Source organism: Chiroxiphia lanceolata, chromosome 3 (assembly GCF_009829145.1).
Source record: "Chiroxiphia lanceolata isolate bChiLan1 chromosome 3, bChiLan1.pri, whole genome shotgun sequence".
Taxonomy (NCBI): domain Eukaryota; kingdom Metazoa; phylum Chordata; class Aves; order Passeriformes; family Pipridae; genus Chiroxiphia; species Chiroxiphia lanceolata.
In genome coordinates this window covers 102,530,006-102,546,845 of record NC_045639.1, presented here as the reverse complement: position 1 = coordinate 102,546,845, position 16,840 = coordinate 102,530,006, and the positions used below count along the sequence as shown (strand labels likewise).

Below are 16,840 nucleotides of genomic sequence, written 5' to 3'. Positions count from 1 at the left end.
GGGAGTGGTGCCATCAACAGGCCTGGTATAATCCAGAAGTCTTGACCCCCTCAGTGGATCAGTGATTTCCTGTGCATTATCCAGCATCACACAAGAACTAGAAACCTGTGTTGTTGAAATGATTTGCTGATATTTTGTAGGTTGGCAGATTTGCAGAGTGTAATGGCTATGGACGTATTTACAGTAGAAGGAACTTTTAGTGCAAATGTGACATTTGTGCAGCAGCTTTGCTGACCCCCTGAATAAACTCCCTAGAAAGTTGCTTTGGCCATTTTCCTCTCCAAGCAGACACTGCTTACTTGGAAGTTTTATCTGCTAAGGGTAATTTCTTGTAAAATTAACAGTCCTGGTTCCTTCGCTTGCATTTCGTTGTGTCGCTTGAAGCTGCTGAATCATGTGCCAACCGTGCAGCCACCAACAGAAATGTGTTATCTGGTGTGGTGCGAGTGCCTGCCATGGCTGTAGCTCTCTGTGCTCCCTGCTTCCTGCCAGCCACACTGATGAAGTGTCATATGCCAAGAAGACTCTTAGAAATGTAGTGCACGGCAGAACTCACATTGAGTTAAGGAGCTAATTGCTACTCTGGTTTTCTCTTGGCTTCTCTTAGAGCACTCCTTGCCAGGTCTTTGCTGTTGCCTCAGCAGGTTGGGCTCCAGTTCCATTCTTAATGACATTGTTCTAGTAAGAGTAGGGATGGGAGACGTATCAAATAAACAACTTTCCCAAGCAGAGCATGGAAGCCGTAGTGTTTAACACAGAATGTCTCAGACGTATAAACAAGTTATATGTCGGTGTTATTAACCACTTCTTCATTTAGGTACTCAGTAGATACAAAGCAATTCAGTCCTGCCATCAGGCTTATTTTCATTAAGGAATCTGTTCTCTGCAAGCTAGAGGGCTGCTGCTTTCTGTTTCCCTGTCTTCTGCTCTTTTTGTCTGTGCAAGTCAAAATACTTCTTGTGTCCACCTCTCTTTCCTCTGGGGGGTGGAAGCACTACCCTGTCTGAAGCTGTGCCTTCTAGGTTCTGCTGCTTCTGCAAGGTCTGCAACAGCTTCCTGTTCTTCACACACCTTTGACCAGATATTATGTATGCACACCTAATGACTTCAGTCTTTCTGTTGTGCTTTCTGTTTGGTTTTGGTTGGGTGTGGGATTGCAGCACTTCCTGGCTGTACTTCAGTTTAATTTCTGGCTGGACATGTGCCTAGGGCAGTAGCTTTTGACTTAACGTGCTCCACAGCAGCACTCTCTGACTGATTGTACCTGACCTGTGGGGTAAAATTGCATTCCCTCGCATTTTTATTCATCATATATATGCAGCCCAGGACTGCTTGATACACATTCTTTTATTTAAAGAAAATAACCTTCATATGAACTTTTTTTTTTTTTTACTTTAAAAAGCAGAAAAGTGTGGTTTTCTCTTCCTCCCCGTCCCCCTTTACTCTCCTAGTCAGGTATTTTTTCTGTTTTCACAAGCATTTGCAACCTTCAGCCACATTCTTGCTGCCAGCTGTCAGTGACTGATCCAAACACTCTACCCTTTCAGAAAGTGAAACTTCATTTGTTTAAAGATTATAGTGCCATTTTTAAACAGTAAATCAAAAACTGTCTTTAAACACTCTTGGTATCCAGCATTCCCTGTCCTTCCTGTGTTAAAGAAGAAAACTGAATCACAGGTGGTGATATTCTCACGTTTAGGACTTCTACTCAAATGTCACAATATTTTTATCAGATTCCATTATATTCTGGGTCCGGGGAGTCCATCTAATTCCTTCCTTTAAACATAACATTTTTCTGCTGCTGGGCTTTGTTCTTTTGCAAATTTATGAGGCTGTAAGATACAAACTGTGGTATCTGTGCATACAGATACCACAAATTTGCAAACTTACCCGTGTGAAATCTTCCAAAAATTCAGAACTCTACTAAAAGGCTACTGTTGGAAAGGTCTCCTGCACCTTGAATTAGATCATGTTATGTGATATGTGAACTACATCATATGATGCAGCATGGGTTGCAATTATGACAGGGCTTCAGGATTAATCTAAGCTTGCCTTCTTGACCCCAGTTTTTTTGTTTCAGATTAGTTCCATGCATTGATTATCTGTTCCATATCTGTAAAATTTTATGCCAAAATAGACAATCCATCTATGTAGCTGATACCTTCACAACACTTGCATCCCTAGATGATACTATTTTTAACTAAGATTATTAACTCTTAGTTAAAGGGATTGAGAGGGGTGACTTCATTGCTCTCTAAAGAGGGGCGAAGTGGAGAGGAAGGTTTCCTCTCTGGTATCCAGTGGCAGGACATGTGGGAATGGTTCAAAGCTGCACCAGGGGAGGTTTGGACTGGACATTAGGAAGCATTTCTTTACCAAGTGGGTGGTCAAACACTGGAACAGGCTTCACAGAGAGACGGTCAATGCCCCAAGCCTGTCAGTGTTTAAGAGGCATTTGGACAATGTCCTTAACAACATGTTTAACTGTTGGTGAGCCCTAAGTGGTCGGGCGGTTGGACTGATGGTAGCTGTGTGTCCCTTCCAACTGACAGGGCTCTATACTATTCTATCCTATTCTTTCCTATCTCTTAGCTAAGAAAGTAGGATTTCTCCTTTCTCAGCATTTCACAGGGATGATAAAACTGAGAACTCCTCTGTTGGTTGCTTCATATATTACTGGGTTTTTCATTGCTTAATCACAGTATTTAATGCTTAAAGAGTTTCACTGGAGCTGTAGTAGAGTGGTTTGTAGTTTCTGCATTCTGTTTTGAACACAGAAATATGCCCTTGAGTTTCTGATCAGAAATTGAGCTATGTAAAACTACACACTAGTTTTTCAATGTGTTGAAATACCTGCCATCTTATTTCACACATCTGAAGATATTTGTAACATCTTAGAAACATTTGAAAATAAATTCATGTGATTCCTGTCCATCATGAGATGTAATATTGTGCTCAAACATGTAGTTGCACATTCTCTCTGCCTTGAAATTTGCTGATGTTCCTTCTCTACTGCTGCTTCCTGTGAATTTACATTTATTATTATTTGTCTTGTGCCAGAGCTTCCGATCTGCAGTTATATAAGCTTCCAAGCACAGTCTTCCCTTCTCAATCTGCAAAATTAGTTCACATTATTAACAAAATAATAAACTTGCTGTGGGTGAAGCACTGTTGCTGTCCTGTGCTTCCTGTCTAAGCTTTCCTGATTCACACTCTGGCTTACTTCAATCTTACTGGTACACTGAATGTAGCAAATGTATCTACTTTTTGAGGTTTTAATTGCCTCTGTCCTTACAACTTTACTAGCAGACTATTGCCTCATTATTAACGTTAATCTCTCCCCTTCCCTGTCACATTTAATCTTTTCCACAGAAGAAGAAAGTTTGAATTGCATTTTTGTATTCCACAGGTTAGGAAGAATCACTGGAGGTCAACTGGTCCAACTCTGCTCAAAGTCAAACCAGTTCTGATGTTATATTACATCATCCAGGTCCTTGTGCAGTTGAATTTTGAAAATTTCCAAAGACAGAGGTTTTGTAGCTCTACTGGACAGTCTGCTCCATTCCCCAATTCTTGGTATTCTTTTCCTACAGAGTAGAATTTCCAGTGTTTCAACTTGTCTGTTGACTCTTGTCCTTTCACTTTGCACCCCTTAGAAGTAAAGCCTCATTTCAGCTTCTGTTGAGGCCAACCATTTGTTCATCCTAAGTTAAACAATTCAGTTCTCTTAGCTTCTCTATGAATACCATGTGAAGCATCCTGGTAGACTTCCATGAAGCTGACGAATGCTTTGATATTTTTCGCGCACTGAGGATCCCAAAGTTAGACATAGCATTCCAGATATGGTGTCACAAGTGACAAATAGAGGAGGAAATCTCCTCTCACTTCCCTCAACCTACTGGCTATGGATTTACCCATGCAGACTTGTACACAGTCAGTGCAAAGGCTGGCTGCTTGTTCCTCTTTGCTTGGCTTATTGTCCACCAAGGCTGTCAGGTCCTCTTTCTCAAAGTACCATCCTATACTGTTGTGTGATGTTACATCTCAGCTCCAGGACTCTGCACATGCTGTTGTTGAACTCTGTGAGCTTCCTGTCAGCTCATTTACTCATCCTGTCTGGGTCATTCCTAAAAGCCACCCTGCCCTCCAGTGTATCAGCTTTGAACTTAAAACCACCGACTGTGACTCCAGCAAGTATTCCACTCACCTGGTAACTTCTCTGTGCAATCCATGTTGGCCTTGTTTGGCTACAAAGATGCTTTGAGATGCTGTGTTGAAAGTCATGCTGCAGTATAGGAAAGGATGTATGTGCTGCTTTCCCCTTGTGCACCAAGACAGACATCTTGTCATAGAAGGAAATCAGGTTAATCAAACACAGTTTGTCCTTTTTAGATCCATTCTGGCCATTCTTATCCTCTCTTGTCCATCAAGTGTTTGGAAGCGGATTCCAGAAGGATTTGCTCCGTGCTTGTTGTAGGCAGTGTGGTCAGCCTGCTGGTCCAGCCTGTAGCTTTCTGAATCCTCGTTGTTGCCCTTCTAGAGCACGGACATGACATCTGCCCTTTATCAGTAATCAGGAGCCTCCCCAGGTTGCCATGACCTTTCAAAGGTGATAGAGAACAGGCTGGTAGTGGTGTTTACTGGCTTGTTCAACATACTGGGATGCATCCTGTCTCATGACCTGGTGTACATCAAGTTGGTTTATTGGTCCTTAACTCTAACTTCCCCTACTGCAATACTTTGCTGCTCCACACTCAACTATTACCTTCAAGGAGCTGGGAGGCCTGTGAGCAGAGCTTGAGAGTGAAGTCTGAGGCAAAAAAGATCATTGAGTACCTTGGTCTTCTCCATGTCCATGGCACTAGATCCCCTACCTCACTGAGAGTAGCAGGCCCATATTTGCCTCATTCTTTCTTTTATTGCCAGTGTATTTATAAAGGCTCTCATTGCCTTCATAACCCGGGCTAGTTTCAATTCCAACCAAGCTTGGCTTTCCCAATTCTGTCTTTGCTTGTTTGAGACATTCCTACTGGATCACTCGTACTCGTTTGGGACATCTCTGCTTCCGTGGTCCAAACCTTTGCCTTTTGTGCTTGACTTGAGGCAGAGATTGTCCATTTAGCTGGACTGGCTCCACCTGTTCAGTTTCTAGCTAACTAGAACAGACTGTTCTTGTGCTATGAACATGTCATCTTTGAAGATCAACCCACTCCTCTGCCCTTCACAGCAGCTTTCCACAGGATCCTGCCAGTGAGTTTCCCAATCAGGCTGTAGTCTGTTCTTCTAAGTCCAAGCTCTGCTATTTTTCTTCCTCATTTCTGTTAAGTCTTAAGTTCTACCACAGTTGCTTCAGCTAAGTCTCCCATAGACTTTGTCTTCCTGGACCAGATTGTTTTTGTTTGTGAGTAATAGACTAGAGTGCCTCCCTGATTTGGCTTACTACTTGCTTGGAACAAAATAAATGTTCTCGGTAGTCAGGCATCTCCTGGATTGCTTGTAGCCTGCCAAGCTGCTCTTTGTAAATATGTAGGAATGGTTAAGCTATTTACTAGATGTTCATTATCATTAACTTCCTCGGACTATATCATCTTTAATGTCATACTGGATTAACTGTATCTCTGATCCTTTTTTCCTCCTGTATTCAGATCTGAGATCCTCTTTCATGCCTTTCTAGGGATCAAATTCCATGGTATTTGACCCTAAACAGGGATCCCACAATATACACCTCTACTCCTCTCTGAATATAAGCATCCACAGCTTTTCATACAATTTCATGCTCTTCCCTGGTAGAGTTCTTGCTCCAGCCACCTGGTTTGCTTTGTTTTGCTTCCTCTCAGTGTGTGCGGGGGCTTGCCATGCCTAAGAAAGATTACCTCCTGTATTATGGATTCCATTCATTGCTTCCATTATCTTTTGTCCTTGTAATAAGAATAGACTTAAAAAATGCATTTAGCCAGGAATGCATTCATAGCATGCTTCATTTGCAAAATTAAAGAGTCTAGGACCTTGCGTGTTTTTAGAATTTGTCAGAGATCAGAATTTCGCTGGTTTCCCTTATGGATTCTCACAACTGCCAACAAGACACATACTGACAGCCAGAGCTTGTCTGCAGAACATTATACCAGAGAATACTTGAACAGAGCATTGTAGACATCATTTTAAGAAGTGTAGCGAACACCAAAAAGCACTTTGAGATAGCCAGCAGTTACATACACATAGGTAAATCAATGTATCGGATGGAATGAATGAGTGGATCTGAAGTCATGTCTTTGCATGATCCATACATGAAGGTTATATGCCTTGCCATTTGACTGGTGTTGAACCCTCCAGGTGTGTAGGAGCAGGTCACAGCTGCAGTGGTTTTGTGTGTACCAAGTCCTCTACCTCTTCACAACAGGCATCTCTGCCTCTCTTCATTGCCAGAGTCTTCTTGTGAGCTTTTGAGTGATTATTAGAGGTGTGAAATGGGAATCAGCAAAATCCAAAAGACATTTCAGTTGTTATAGCTAAAGGTAGAGGGTTAATGGTTTCCAAAGAATAATGAAAGGGGATATTTAGAGTGACTACAGATTTCAAGAATTATCAAGAAAACTCTAAACATTTAAATACAAATAGCTTATTTTTACTCTAAATGAAAAATTATAGAGAAAATTCTTGTATTCTGTTAATACATGCATTATCACAACTTCTATTTGATTTGTTTTAGATGAGAAGATTGTGGAAAAAATCCGAGCTTTACAAATGAAAGCTGAAGACTATGATGTTGTAAAGGTGATTGGAAGAGGGGCTTTTGGAGAAGTGCAGCTGGTAAGAATGTAATGATTTAATGCTAGCCAAAACCTTCCTCAATTTTCCACACTTTATATCTAAAAATGCATTCTTATAGGGAATAAGTATTATTTTCATTGTGTCATGAGGTCGTTTCTGCACATAGTAGACAGTACATCCGAGTTTAAAATGTGATGGATTGGAAGGGAAGGACTTGGGAAACAGTTTGTTATCCTTTGATCAATGTCAAAAAGGCAGTTCATGGCAATTCTAAATTTTTTTGGCCACAGGCTTCACTGTATAATAATGTCTGAAACCTTCCTATGAAAGAGCAAGTATATAGTGTGACAAAAGAATTTTGTTTTGCTCTTATAATTTTAATGCTTGCATTGTATTTAACTGACATGACTCAGGATTTTTAAAAGATTCATTTTTTGACATTGTCCCCTCAACATTGTATGCTCTATAATATCTGAAGTAAGAATGAGATTACTTTGTAAATTTTTATTGTAGAGAAATTTTATTTAAAAAAAAAGGCAAACTACAAAAAAACCCTTGGTGTATCACACATAGTCTAATTTTCGTTTAATTTTGGGTTTTCCCAGACTTCCAAGTCCTAATGTGTGATAGGTGACACAAAAATGTGCACATATGTATAAGATGGATTGATATGTCAGTTTTGAAATAAGCCTTGGATGTAAGCACCAAATAGAATCTGAAGTACAAACACCAGGGACAAGTTATCATGAGTTTACAGATAACTGTGCACCAGCTAAGCCAGGATACTTTTCTCTATGAGCATTTTTAGTGGAAGAGAGCTGTGGAGCAAGTAAATGGAAAGTGGAGCAACTAATTTGCAGCAATTGAAGCTTGTTATCTTGTTACCACAAGGTAACAAAAATTACCCTTTTGCTTTTTGACATGGAACTGACATTTTACTGTTATGTGCTATTTTTGCACTAGGAAGCTGCAAAAATTATATTGTGTTTTAATACATAAGCATTTTGGAAAATACAAAGATGTGTTGGGGTTTTGTTGAGGAATGTGGTAAAATCTAAGCTGTGAAGTGCTTATTGAAGGTATACAGTGTATAATGGTAATACATTTATGATTCATTTATAAAATTCTTTGTATTTTCCATATTAGCGTTGGTGAAATTAATGGAAAACGGGGAAGAAAACCTAAAATTAGCCTGAAACTGTGACTAGAGTAAAGCTATTTGCATGACTAATGGGTAATTTGCAGATTTAGATGTGATTAATGCGGCAGATAGCAACATTTAATCAGCAATTTTTATTCATTTGTGTCATTTTTGAGACACCTTTATCCAAGTCTGGCAACATGAGGATGTAGCACCCTCTTACCTATTTTTATCAGGGTCATTTGCACTTTGTTTTTATCCAGAAGAATGTATGAAGTCTGCAGTGGAGTATTTCCAAAAATCTCCATTTTCTAACAAGACTTTAAAAAAAATAATATGTATCTTTATATGATTTTATATCCTTGCTGGCAAGAAATTAAAACCAAACCCAGAACCTTCAGCAGAACCTTACCCATGTGTGAAAGGGCTGCTGCAGGGAGCTTTGTAAAAAAGCAGGCTATTCCTTGTCTTTTCACTGACAGACACATCAAATGGTTTGTTTTAAAGTCCCTGATTAGATGTTTTTATCTTTATGTATTCCACTTGTAGCAGCAAACAGAGACTCTCCTTTTTCATATGCTTGCATGTGAAGTCGGTGAAAAGTCAAGTCATAAGGAGCAGAATTCCTCATCTATTTTCTGAGTAGGGGTGAGATGAAAAGGAGAAGATCTCAATAACAGAAGCTGTGCCTTTTTTGGGTGTCACACTCATATATTTGCTGGAAGGATCCAAGAGAATTGTATTTTTGATGTGCTTCAAAAATGAAGATGCATTTTCTTATATGTATGTCTAAAGACAGAAGGGTTTTTCTAAATAATCCATGTCATGCACAGTTTAGATTTTGAAAAAGAGCTGATTTTTCAGTGTCCATGCTGCAGTTAGGCAGTTTGAGGGATCTGAAGGCAAACTATTTTTCATTTACCTGACTATGAAAATGGCAAAATGCTTGATAACCTGGTTATATAATAATGAGTTTTGGGGTTTGTTGTTGTTATGTTGGGGTTTTTTTATTCTTTAATAAGCCCTTCAAAAAAGCAGGAATGCTTGGTACTGGAGGGGAACTTCTGTGTGTTCATATAGAACTCTTCTGTACTTTATGTCAGTTTAAGAGAACACCATTTTTCTGTAATGTAAAAATATAAGTTGAAATCATAATGTTATGCAGTCTTACAGCTAAAAAGCAGTGGGCTAATAAATACAGTTGCAGATCTGAACTAATATTAGCTGGTGATGTGGACAGACATACCTAGATTTTTTGCCTCACAAGGTATGATACAAATTTAAACTATTGAGCTAAGCTATATCTATTTCTACTTCATTTAAAATGTTAACACCACTGTTGCAGATGATGGATTTGCAGTAAGCAAAATATTTTACAATACTTTCTGCGATCAAAATAGAAATTTGCTTCAGTGGGGACTCAATGCAGAAAGAACCATAAATAAAACATGATTAACTATGTGAATTAATGAATGTTTTGTTATCAGTGTGTGCTGTTGTGCATACGTATTTGTAGCACAAATATTTATTATATGTTTCTAATGATTATATTAGAATGCTTATTTTTTGGCTTGTAATATTTACAGCATAAAATAGGCAGCTATGACCTCTGTCATTTAATTTTATTTTCCCCATGTCTTCTGCTCCAGTATAGCATTTTCTTGTTGAAGTGGTGTGGAGTGATCAGCTTTCCAGATTCTTTCAGAAAAGGGAAACAAATTCTCTACTGTTGTGTCTTACAGTTAGATTGTATTTAAAAGCCTCACTTTTCTCCCTTCCTCTCCCCTCCAAAAAATTAAAAAAATTCAATCCAGTAAAGGGAGATCAGATGATTCTGGTTTGAGCATCTGACTTTGGTGGAAAAACAATTTCCTTACAGCTCCAGAAGTATTAAACTCTACACTTGAGCTCTGGTCTCTGGTTTTACTGGGTCTGGGGAAAGCTAAGAAAATAATTGCCAGCTGCCAGACCACTTCTTCTTTTATGCAGTGCCGTGAATAAAAGTGACTGGTGTTTGGGCAGACAGAAAAATTGAATTATGGTGCTTAATATGTTACGTGTGGTTTATGCAGAAACAGTAATTTATGAAAGCACATCCTGAGTACCTCTTGTTTGTTTTCACTTGAGGAAAAATCCTCTTGATTTGAAATTGAAACTTATCCTAAGTCCCTTCTCCCAGATCTAACCATGAAGGACTGCAACATTGCAGTGACACACCAGACTGACCTGGTCATGTACTGGAAGAGAAAACTAAAGCAAAGCTAAAGCTTTCTTGTGTTTGAGTGCTAAAGGATGGTCTGGGTGTCAGTCTTTACTGTGTAATTTCTTAGTGTTGCAAACCAGCAGTTGTCATGGCCTGTGTAAAGAGGTGCTAGTTTACTTTTTTCCATTAAGTGCTTTGTTTATTAGGTTTAGTTCCCTGTCCACTGCTGTTGTGCAGCTCTGTAATAGAGCAGATGAAGTCACGGTTTGTTACCTGAAAATTTGTCAGAATATGAACTTCAGTGCCCTATCCATAGTCATGTGTTATGCCTCTATTAAGTATTTTAGGATACTTGTGATTACTTCAAGCCTTGGAGTTCATTTCAAAACTCCACTCTAGGACCTTCATTTTCTTTTAATCATAAAAGAGACTGTACCATTGCCAATGCTGCATATTCAATCTGCTAACTTCAAATAGATATGTTATTTTCTTTGCCTATAGATTATCTTCTGGTGTGGATGCTGTAGAAATTATGGGTGCATTTTGCGTGTACTCCTTTACTGAAAGTCTTAGATTGTTGAAGCACAGTAGAGTGAAATTCTTTTTTCTTAATGCATTTTCATGAGTTAAATGAGACCACGTTACTCAGTGCTAATGGCATGAAGGGATTTTCCTACCTATTTTGAGAGTTACTGTGGTGAGCTGCAGTTTAAATTTGGCAGGTCCTTTTAACAGTTGGAAGAAATTGAAACATCATGACAGTTTAATACATGAATAATCTGCCGTATGAGCCAATATCTGTATGTACAAATATAGCTCTGGGTGAAGAGTACAGTGGCTAGCAGCTAAAAAGGCTGTCTCCAGGGGCCACGGTGGTGGTAGAAGCAGTAATATCAGTGGTAGGTCTGTTCCCCTGCAAGGTGTGCCAAGACATACTCAGTCTCTGGGTGTGCCATACCAGTTATTGCTTTGGTTCCTTGATTTTTGTACAGAGAAAGAACCTATCTTGAAATTTTCTCCAGAAGTAATTTAGCCAACTAATAAGCTATTGGCACTACTTCAGAGAGGTGCACAGGCTGTGATTTCGGGTCTCCCCACCCCTGTTTACTTTGCCTCTCCTGTGCATGAGCTTGTTTCAGGCTGTGCTAATTTTCAACAATTTTTTTCCCAAAGTAGTGGGAGACAGGTGTTCTTTTAAATGAAGGCAGCTACACTAACTACACCTATGCAAGAGTACACACCAACTTTAGGAACTGTAAACTACTAAATACATTGCAGAGCTTTACATGAACTTTCACAGAAAATGCTTCTTCAATTAAACAGTATCTTTTTGTGGTTTCTGGTCTTTGTGTTTCTTCTGGTTTTGGGCAGGATTACAAGAGCTCTACTTTGTGGAGTGTAGTTTGTGGTGTACCACCAAATCTTTGTAAATAATCCCATGTGGGATTAGTAAATTGGAAGGAGTTAATTTTCAAAATCCTTTTTTAGGACACCCTCACTAGCTGACTAATTGTCGATGTCTTAAAATGTGCTTATAGAGTTGTTAATAAAGGTAGATATCCTGTTTCTGTTCTGGTGTTAGGCTGGAGGTTTTCTGGTCTAACTATACAGAAGTTTTTGGTTAGTGTTAAACTATGCAAGGTACTAATACTAAAACGTCTACATCTATATCTTGAAAGCAAAAAGCCCCAATTTCAAGTAAGTTCTTAAATAATCCTGTTTCTATTCATGTTCTCACTCTTTCCAAGATTACCCCCTCCACTGATACTTCTATTCCTTCAGCAATATTATTTTCTACTGCTCCTCTGCAGCAGGGAGACTCCCAATTTGTAGACCAAATAGATGCCTCTCTGAAGCTTTGCACTGCTGATGTAGTGGACCTGAAACATTTACAGTTGTTCAGAAAAAGCTTCTTTTCTTTCAAGTAGCATAATTAAACTAGTGCAAAACTAAGGTCGGGAGATCTGCTTTATTTTTCTAAATGTGAGAGTTTTAAATGCACCAGAAAACCATAACTTCTATTTCTGGTGCTTTTCACAAATTTCACAAATCGATTTCAGAAATTAGTCCACCGAATCTTTTATTTTAACAGGAAGAAAATATGCAAAACATTAAGGTGCAGTTAGTTTATTTTTTTCTGCTGACTCAGATATTTTACAGCTGAATACTTCTCACCTTGATTTCTGTAAGGAACAGTCAAGAATGTTAAAAACCTGGTGTTTTAGTACTTGTTTCATAAAGCACCATTTAAAGTGAGTTTAAGAACTATTTAGGGAAAGAAAGAAATAGGAGCAATCTTTACCTGGTGCAAAATAAAAATTGGCAGAGGCTGAAGCCGACTGCTTGCAGAATTTCTAACATGAATGAATTAAATGGCTAGACAGTGTTCAGAATAAGAAAATACAAACACAGTTAGACTTTATTTCTCCTTACATGATCTAACTTTTGATGGGGGAATAGCATTTCCTTTTTTTCCTGTGAACAGAGTCATTTTATCTTTTAGTGTTCTGGGTGATTTGAAGTCGGCACCTTCACTGAGAAAATGTTAAGAGCAGTCCAGGTCTTTAGAGAAAGGTGGTGCTTTTCTCATTCTGAGTTTTGCGTTGGGTTTTTCTGGAGGTTTTTTTCATTATCATATGCTCGTGTTGCTGCATCTTCAAAGAAACAGGCACCTCCCAAGAGCTTCTGCTCATGGCCCAGTGGCTCCTCTGCTGCGATCGCAGTGGCAGCTGCAGCCCTTGTCCAGTCTCTGGCATATCTTCCTTCCCTTGGCATCCTTCTTGTTCCACCCCTGCTATGGTGGTTTTTTTGAGCGGCTGTTAAGCTTTCCTTTCCAGGTTTGGAAGTTCTCAAATCCTTACTGTGTAGAAAATCGGGTGTATGAAGACCTGGAGGCATCGCATCCCAGAAAGCAGTTTGCACATGGCAGAAATATATTGCGCTGGTGTTCAGGTTTTTAACGAGGCATTTAAAAAAAGTTGGTTCTCTTCTTTCTCAACGAACAGGTTCGCCATAAAATGACACAGAAAGTTTATGCAATGAAGCTACTTAGTAAATTTGAAATGATCAAGAGATCAGATTCAGCCTTTTTCTGGGAAGAAAGAGATATCATGGCCTTCGCCAACAGTCCGTGGGTGGTTCAGGTAAGGAAGATATGTAAGACTAAAATAATAATAATAACAACAACAGCAATAATAACGATGATGTAATAAATATTTTCCAGTCTTGAGCTGGTTTTGAATTGACATCTAAACTCAAATCACAGTTTTCTTTTTAAAAGTGCATTTTACAGCAACTTCATTGAGTTTTGAGTATTTGGCTGTGTTAGAAAGTAGATTAATTTACATTTTAGTCACCACAAATGCATCATAAAACAGAATGAAACAGACTTTCGAAATACCAATATAATTATTTGGAATAATAGGGAATTTATCTTTCCAACTAAGAAAAATTCTGTGCAGAAATGTAGAAACAAATGTCAGTATTTTTTTCCAGTCTTTCCTTCTGATACAGTCAGTTGATCACAGGCAGTTAATATTAAGAGTGATTTAAACAGTCACTGTGTTTTCATCAGCAGTTTGGTCTATGGGTGAGTGTGCACCCCGGTATCCTGCAAGACCAGAGCAGTGGTTTGCTGAAACCATCTTCTGTTTGGTGGTCAGTTTTAGAGCACCTGAGCTTGGAAGTAAAATCCAAGTAATGGAGAGTGGGCTTCTTCAGTTGTCTTGAGCACCGTTGCTCACAGCTGTCTCCTGAGATGGATCATCACGATGTTGTAATGTGAATTATGCCTTTGGGAGGAATCAGTACTGCATATTGCTGTTTGGTGTAACTGGTGAATTACACCAGTTAATAAAATGGGTAGTGAAAGCATGTACTTGGAGAAACTGTTAGTACCGAATTTTGTTAAATAATTAATACATCTAAGTGCTCTCATGTATATTGCCATGCCTCTTTGTATTTAATAAGACTGGCCTAAAGCTTTCCATATATTCTTCATAACTTCACACAAGAAATGTTTTACAAGGTTTTTTATTTACTTGATTTGTTCTTTGAGCATGTTCTGTACCCTTGCCTATATTCAGCAGAAATACTTAACCAAATAGATGTTTTTTTATTTAGTTCTTTGTTCTAGTAACAGCAGTTGTCAGGAATTATTTTTATTTTTCACATGCAGTTGAAAGGAACGAGAAATGCATGACATGGATTTTCAAAGGAAAGTGTCACAAGCAGGATATAAATGTGTGTCTGTATGTGCAAATAGCAAACGAACAAAAGTGTAGTTGCAAGTGTGCCTTCTGGTAAAGTGTATTAGTGTGATATATTTAGGTAATGTGGTCCACTGGGACAGGACATCGAGCTGGTTTGAAGAAAATGTAGCTCCTGTTCTGAGTTAGAAACTGGGACAGATCACACTGCTTCTCTGTGTCTTGTTTTTAATATGAAAAACAAATGATACCAGAGCCCTAGATAATTTTAATTTATTTTTTTTAAATTAAATCCCTTGAGGGCAATAATGAAAGTGCTATATAAAGGCATAGTGCTGTTATTTGTTATTGTGTAACATTAAAATATTTACATGTGAGAATACAGAGACTATTTTGGATTTTAATTTAGACTTTAATGACCAAGTGCATTATCTTACTATATAATGCATATATTATCCATTTGTGAAAACAAATACAGTGCAATATGTATGTATTAAAATATATATTTCTAATCTAGGTCTTCTGTCGCTAATTATACAGTTAATTTTAATCTAAAAGTCAAATCTCCATAATAGCATACCTACCTTACATGGTTCTTCATCCTCCACGGATTCCCTTATTTTCCCTTCCTCCTTTCCATACAACCTATCTTCACTTCCCTTTAAATTTTGTGTGTGTAATTTAAAGATGTGAATAATTTTAGATTTTAAGGTAAAGGAGCAGTATTCCCTGAGTAATAAGGTGAGACTTTCAGAGGCTTTTTCACACCAGCCTTTGAACATTTGATAGTAATGCTTTTGATGGCTTGGGCTATTTTCAAACTTGGTGATTACTGGGTGAGATCTCTAAAACTTCAGCACTTTATGTCTGAAATACATTTTAAAGAGACAACTTATTTTCATTATCATGCCAGTAGGAAACATACTGACTGCAACCTATGCCAGATCAGTATTTTATTGTTAAGGATAATTTCTTTGTATTGTGTTATGGTTGTCTTCAGTAACATTTTGGTTTTCTTTCTTATTTCAATATATGTTGATTTTGGACAAAATCAGTGGTGACTTTGTGAACAAGTACAGAGTTAAGGAGTTTATAATACACACAATTTAGAAATAGTCTGAGTTGCTGCTCACTGTTGAGGTATTTTCAAATCATTACGTGATGCTCCCTTTCTCAGATTTGATACTTTTCATTTTGACTCAGTGATACTTTTTAATGCCAAGAAATATGGAGATATATATATATATGTATATATATAAGCCTATATTATTAAAAAAATCAGGAAGTCTTTTATCACTTTCTTTAAAATGAAGATGAGGGGAGTTTAAAATGAAGATGAAGTTCAGTAAACTTCAAGGTACTGTCATAATTAATAGAAAATGTAGATTGTCTGAATATAAAAAGTAAAGTTATTTACATAAGTTTTGACAATATATTCTGAAGGTTTAACAAAATTTCAACATAAGGGGCTTTATTCTTTTTACTAGATGTCTCTGAAAAGTAATTGCATTTTTTTCTTTCTTTTTTATTAATGTTGCAGCTATTTTGTGCCTTTCAAGATGACAAGTACTTGTACATGGTAATGGAATACATGCCAGGTGGAGATCTTGTAAACCTTATGAGCAATTACGATGTGCCTGAGAAATGGGCCAAGTTCTACACAGCCGAAGTTGTTCTTGCTCTTGATGCAATTCACTCCATGGGCTTGATACACAGAGATGTGAAGCCTGACAATATGCTTTTAGATAAACATGGGCATCTGAAGCTGGCAGATTTTGGCACTTGTATGAAAATGGATGAAGTAAGTACGCAACTGAATAATTTATTATATATAAAACTGTAATTCTAGGGTTATTTTCTTATGAATACACAAAAGAATGTTCATCAAACGGTCTACCTGGTTAGAAAGCTGTTTCTTGTCTCCTAGTTTTAAATATGAGTACTCTAAATAGTGTAATTTTTTTTATAATAAACTGTTCTGTCATACAGAAGAAGGATGTAAACTTACTTTTCGTTATTTCTGAAAGCATGTGTGCTTATGAATTTTTGGGGTTCATTTTTTTTTTACCAAATGTCTGAAAAGCTTACGAGATAACTCGTAGTTTCAACATTAATAACCTTGGAACAGTTCATAGACTGACATTTTTCTGTAAATGAAATTATTTTACAGGCAAAATGAAGTCCTGTGTTTTCCTGTGTCTCATTGTTCTCATAGCATCCTCTAGTGGTCATTCAAATGAGGTTGCAGTAGGGCAGCAGTGGTATGTGATATATTCATCAAAATTTGTTAGCTGTTTGTCAAGATGTCATGCATTATAATTGTCCAGATTTTATTACAGTCAAATACAGTTTTCTAATGAGATTGCATAAGAATATTTTTAACATGATGTAATACTTTATGTTATCAAAGGTGACTTAAAAACAAATCTACCTTTGAAGTTTGCATTCTTAAAATCTTCCCTGACAAACAGTGTTAGGCTGTAAATTACAGAATATATTCTTCCTGTGAAAAATTCTAAC

General features: G+C 37.7%; 1 protein-coding gene across 3 annotated transcripts in view; it reads left to right on the top strand.

The window, feature by feature from the left end:
* The window catches only part of ROCK2 (Rho associated coiled-coil containing protein kinase 2), a 106,492-nt gene that overhangs the window by 44,101 nt on the left and 45,551 nt on the right, over nucleotides 1-16,840 (top strand). For all 3 annotated transcript variants that reach the window (XM_032683823.1, XM_032683824.1, XM_032683825.1), the window contains exons 3-5: nucleotides 6,707-6,807; nucleotides 13,118-13,255; nucleotides 15,861-16,121. In XM_032683823.1, coding sequence (XP_032539714.1) covers nucleotides 6,707-6,807; nucleotides 13,118-13,255; nucleotides 15,861-16,121 — 500 coding nt within the window. The remainder of the gene's footprint in view (nucleotides 1-6,706; nucleotides 6,808-13,117; nucleotides 13,256-15,860; nucleotides 16,122-16,840) is intronic.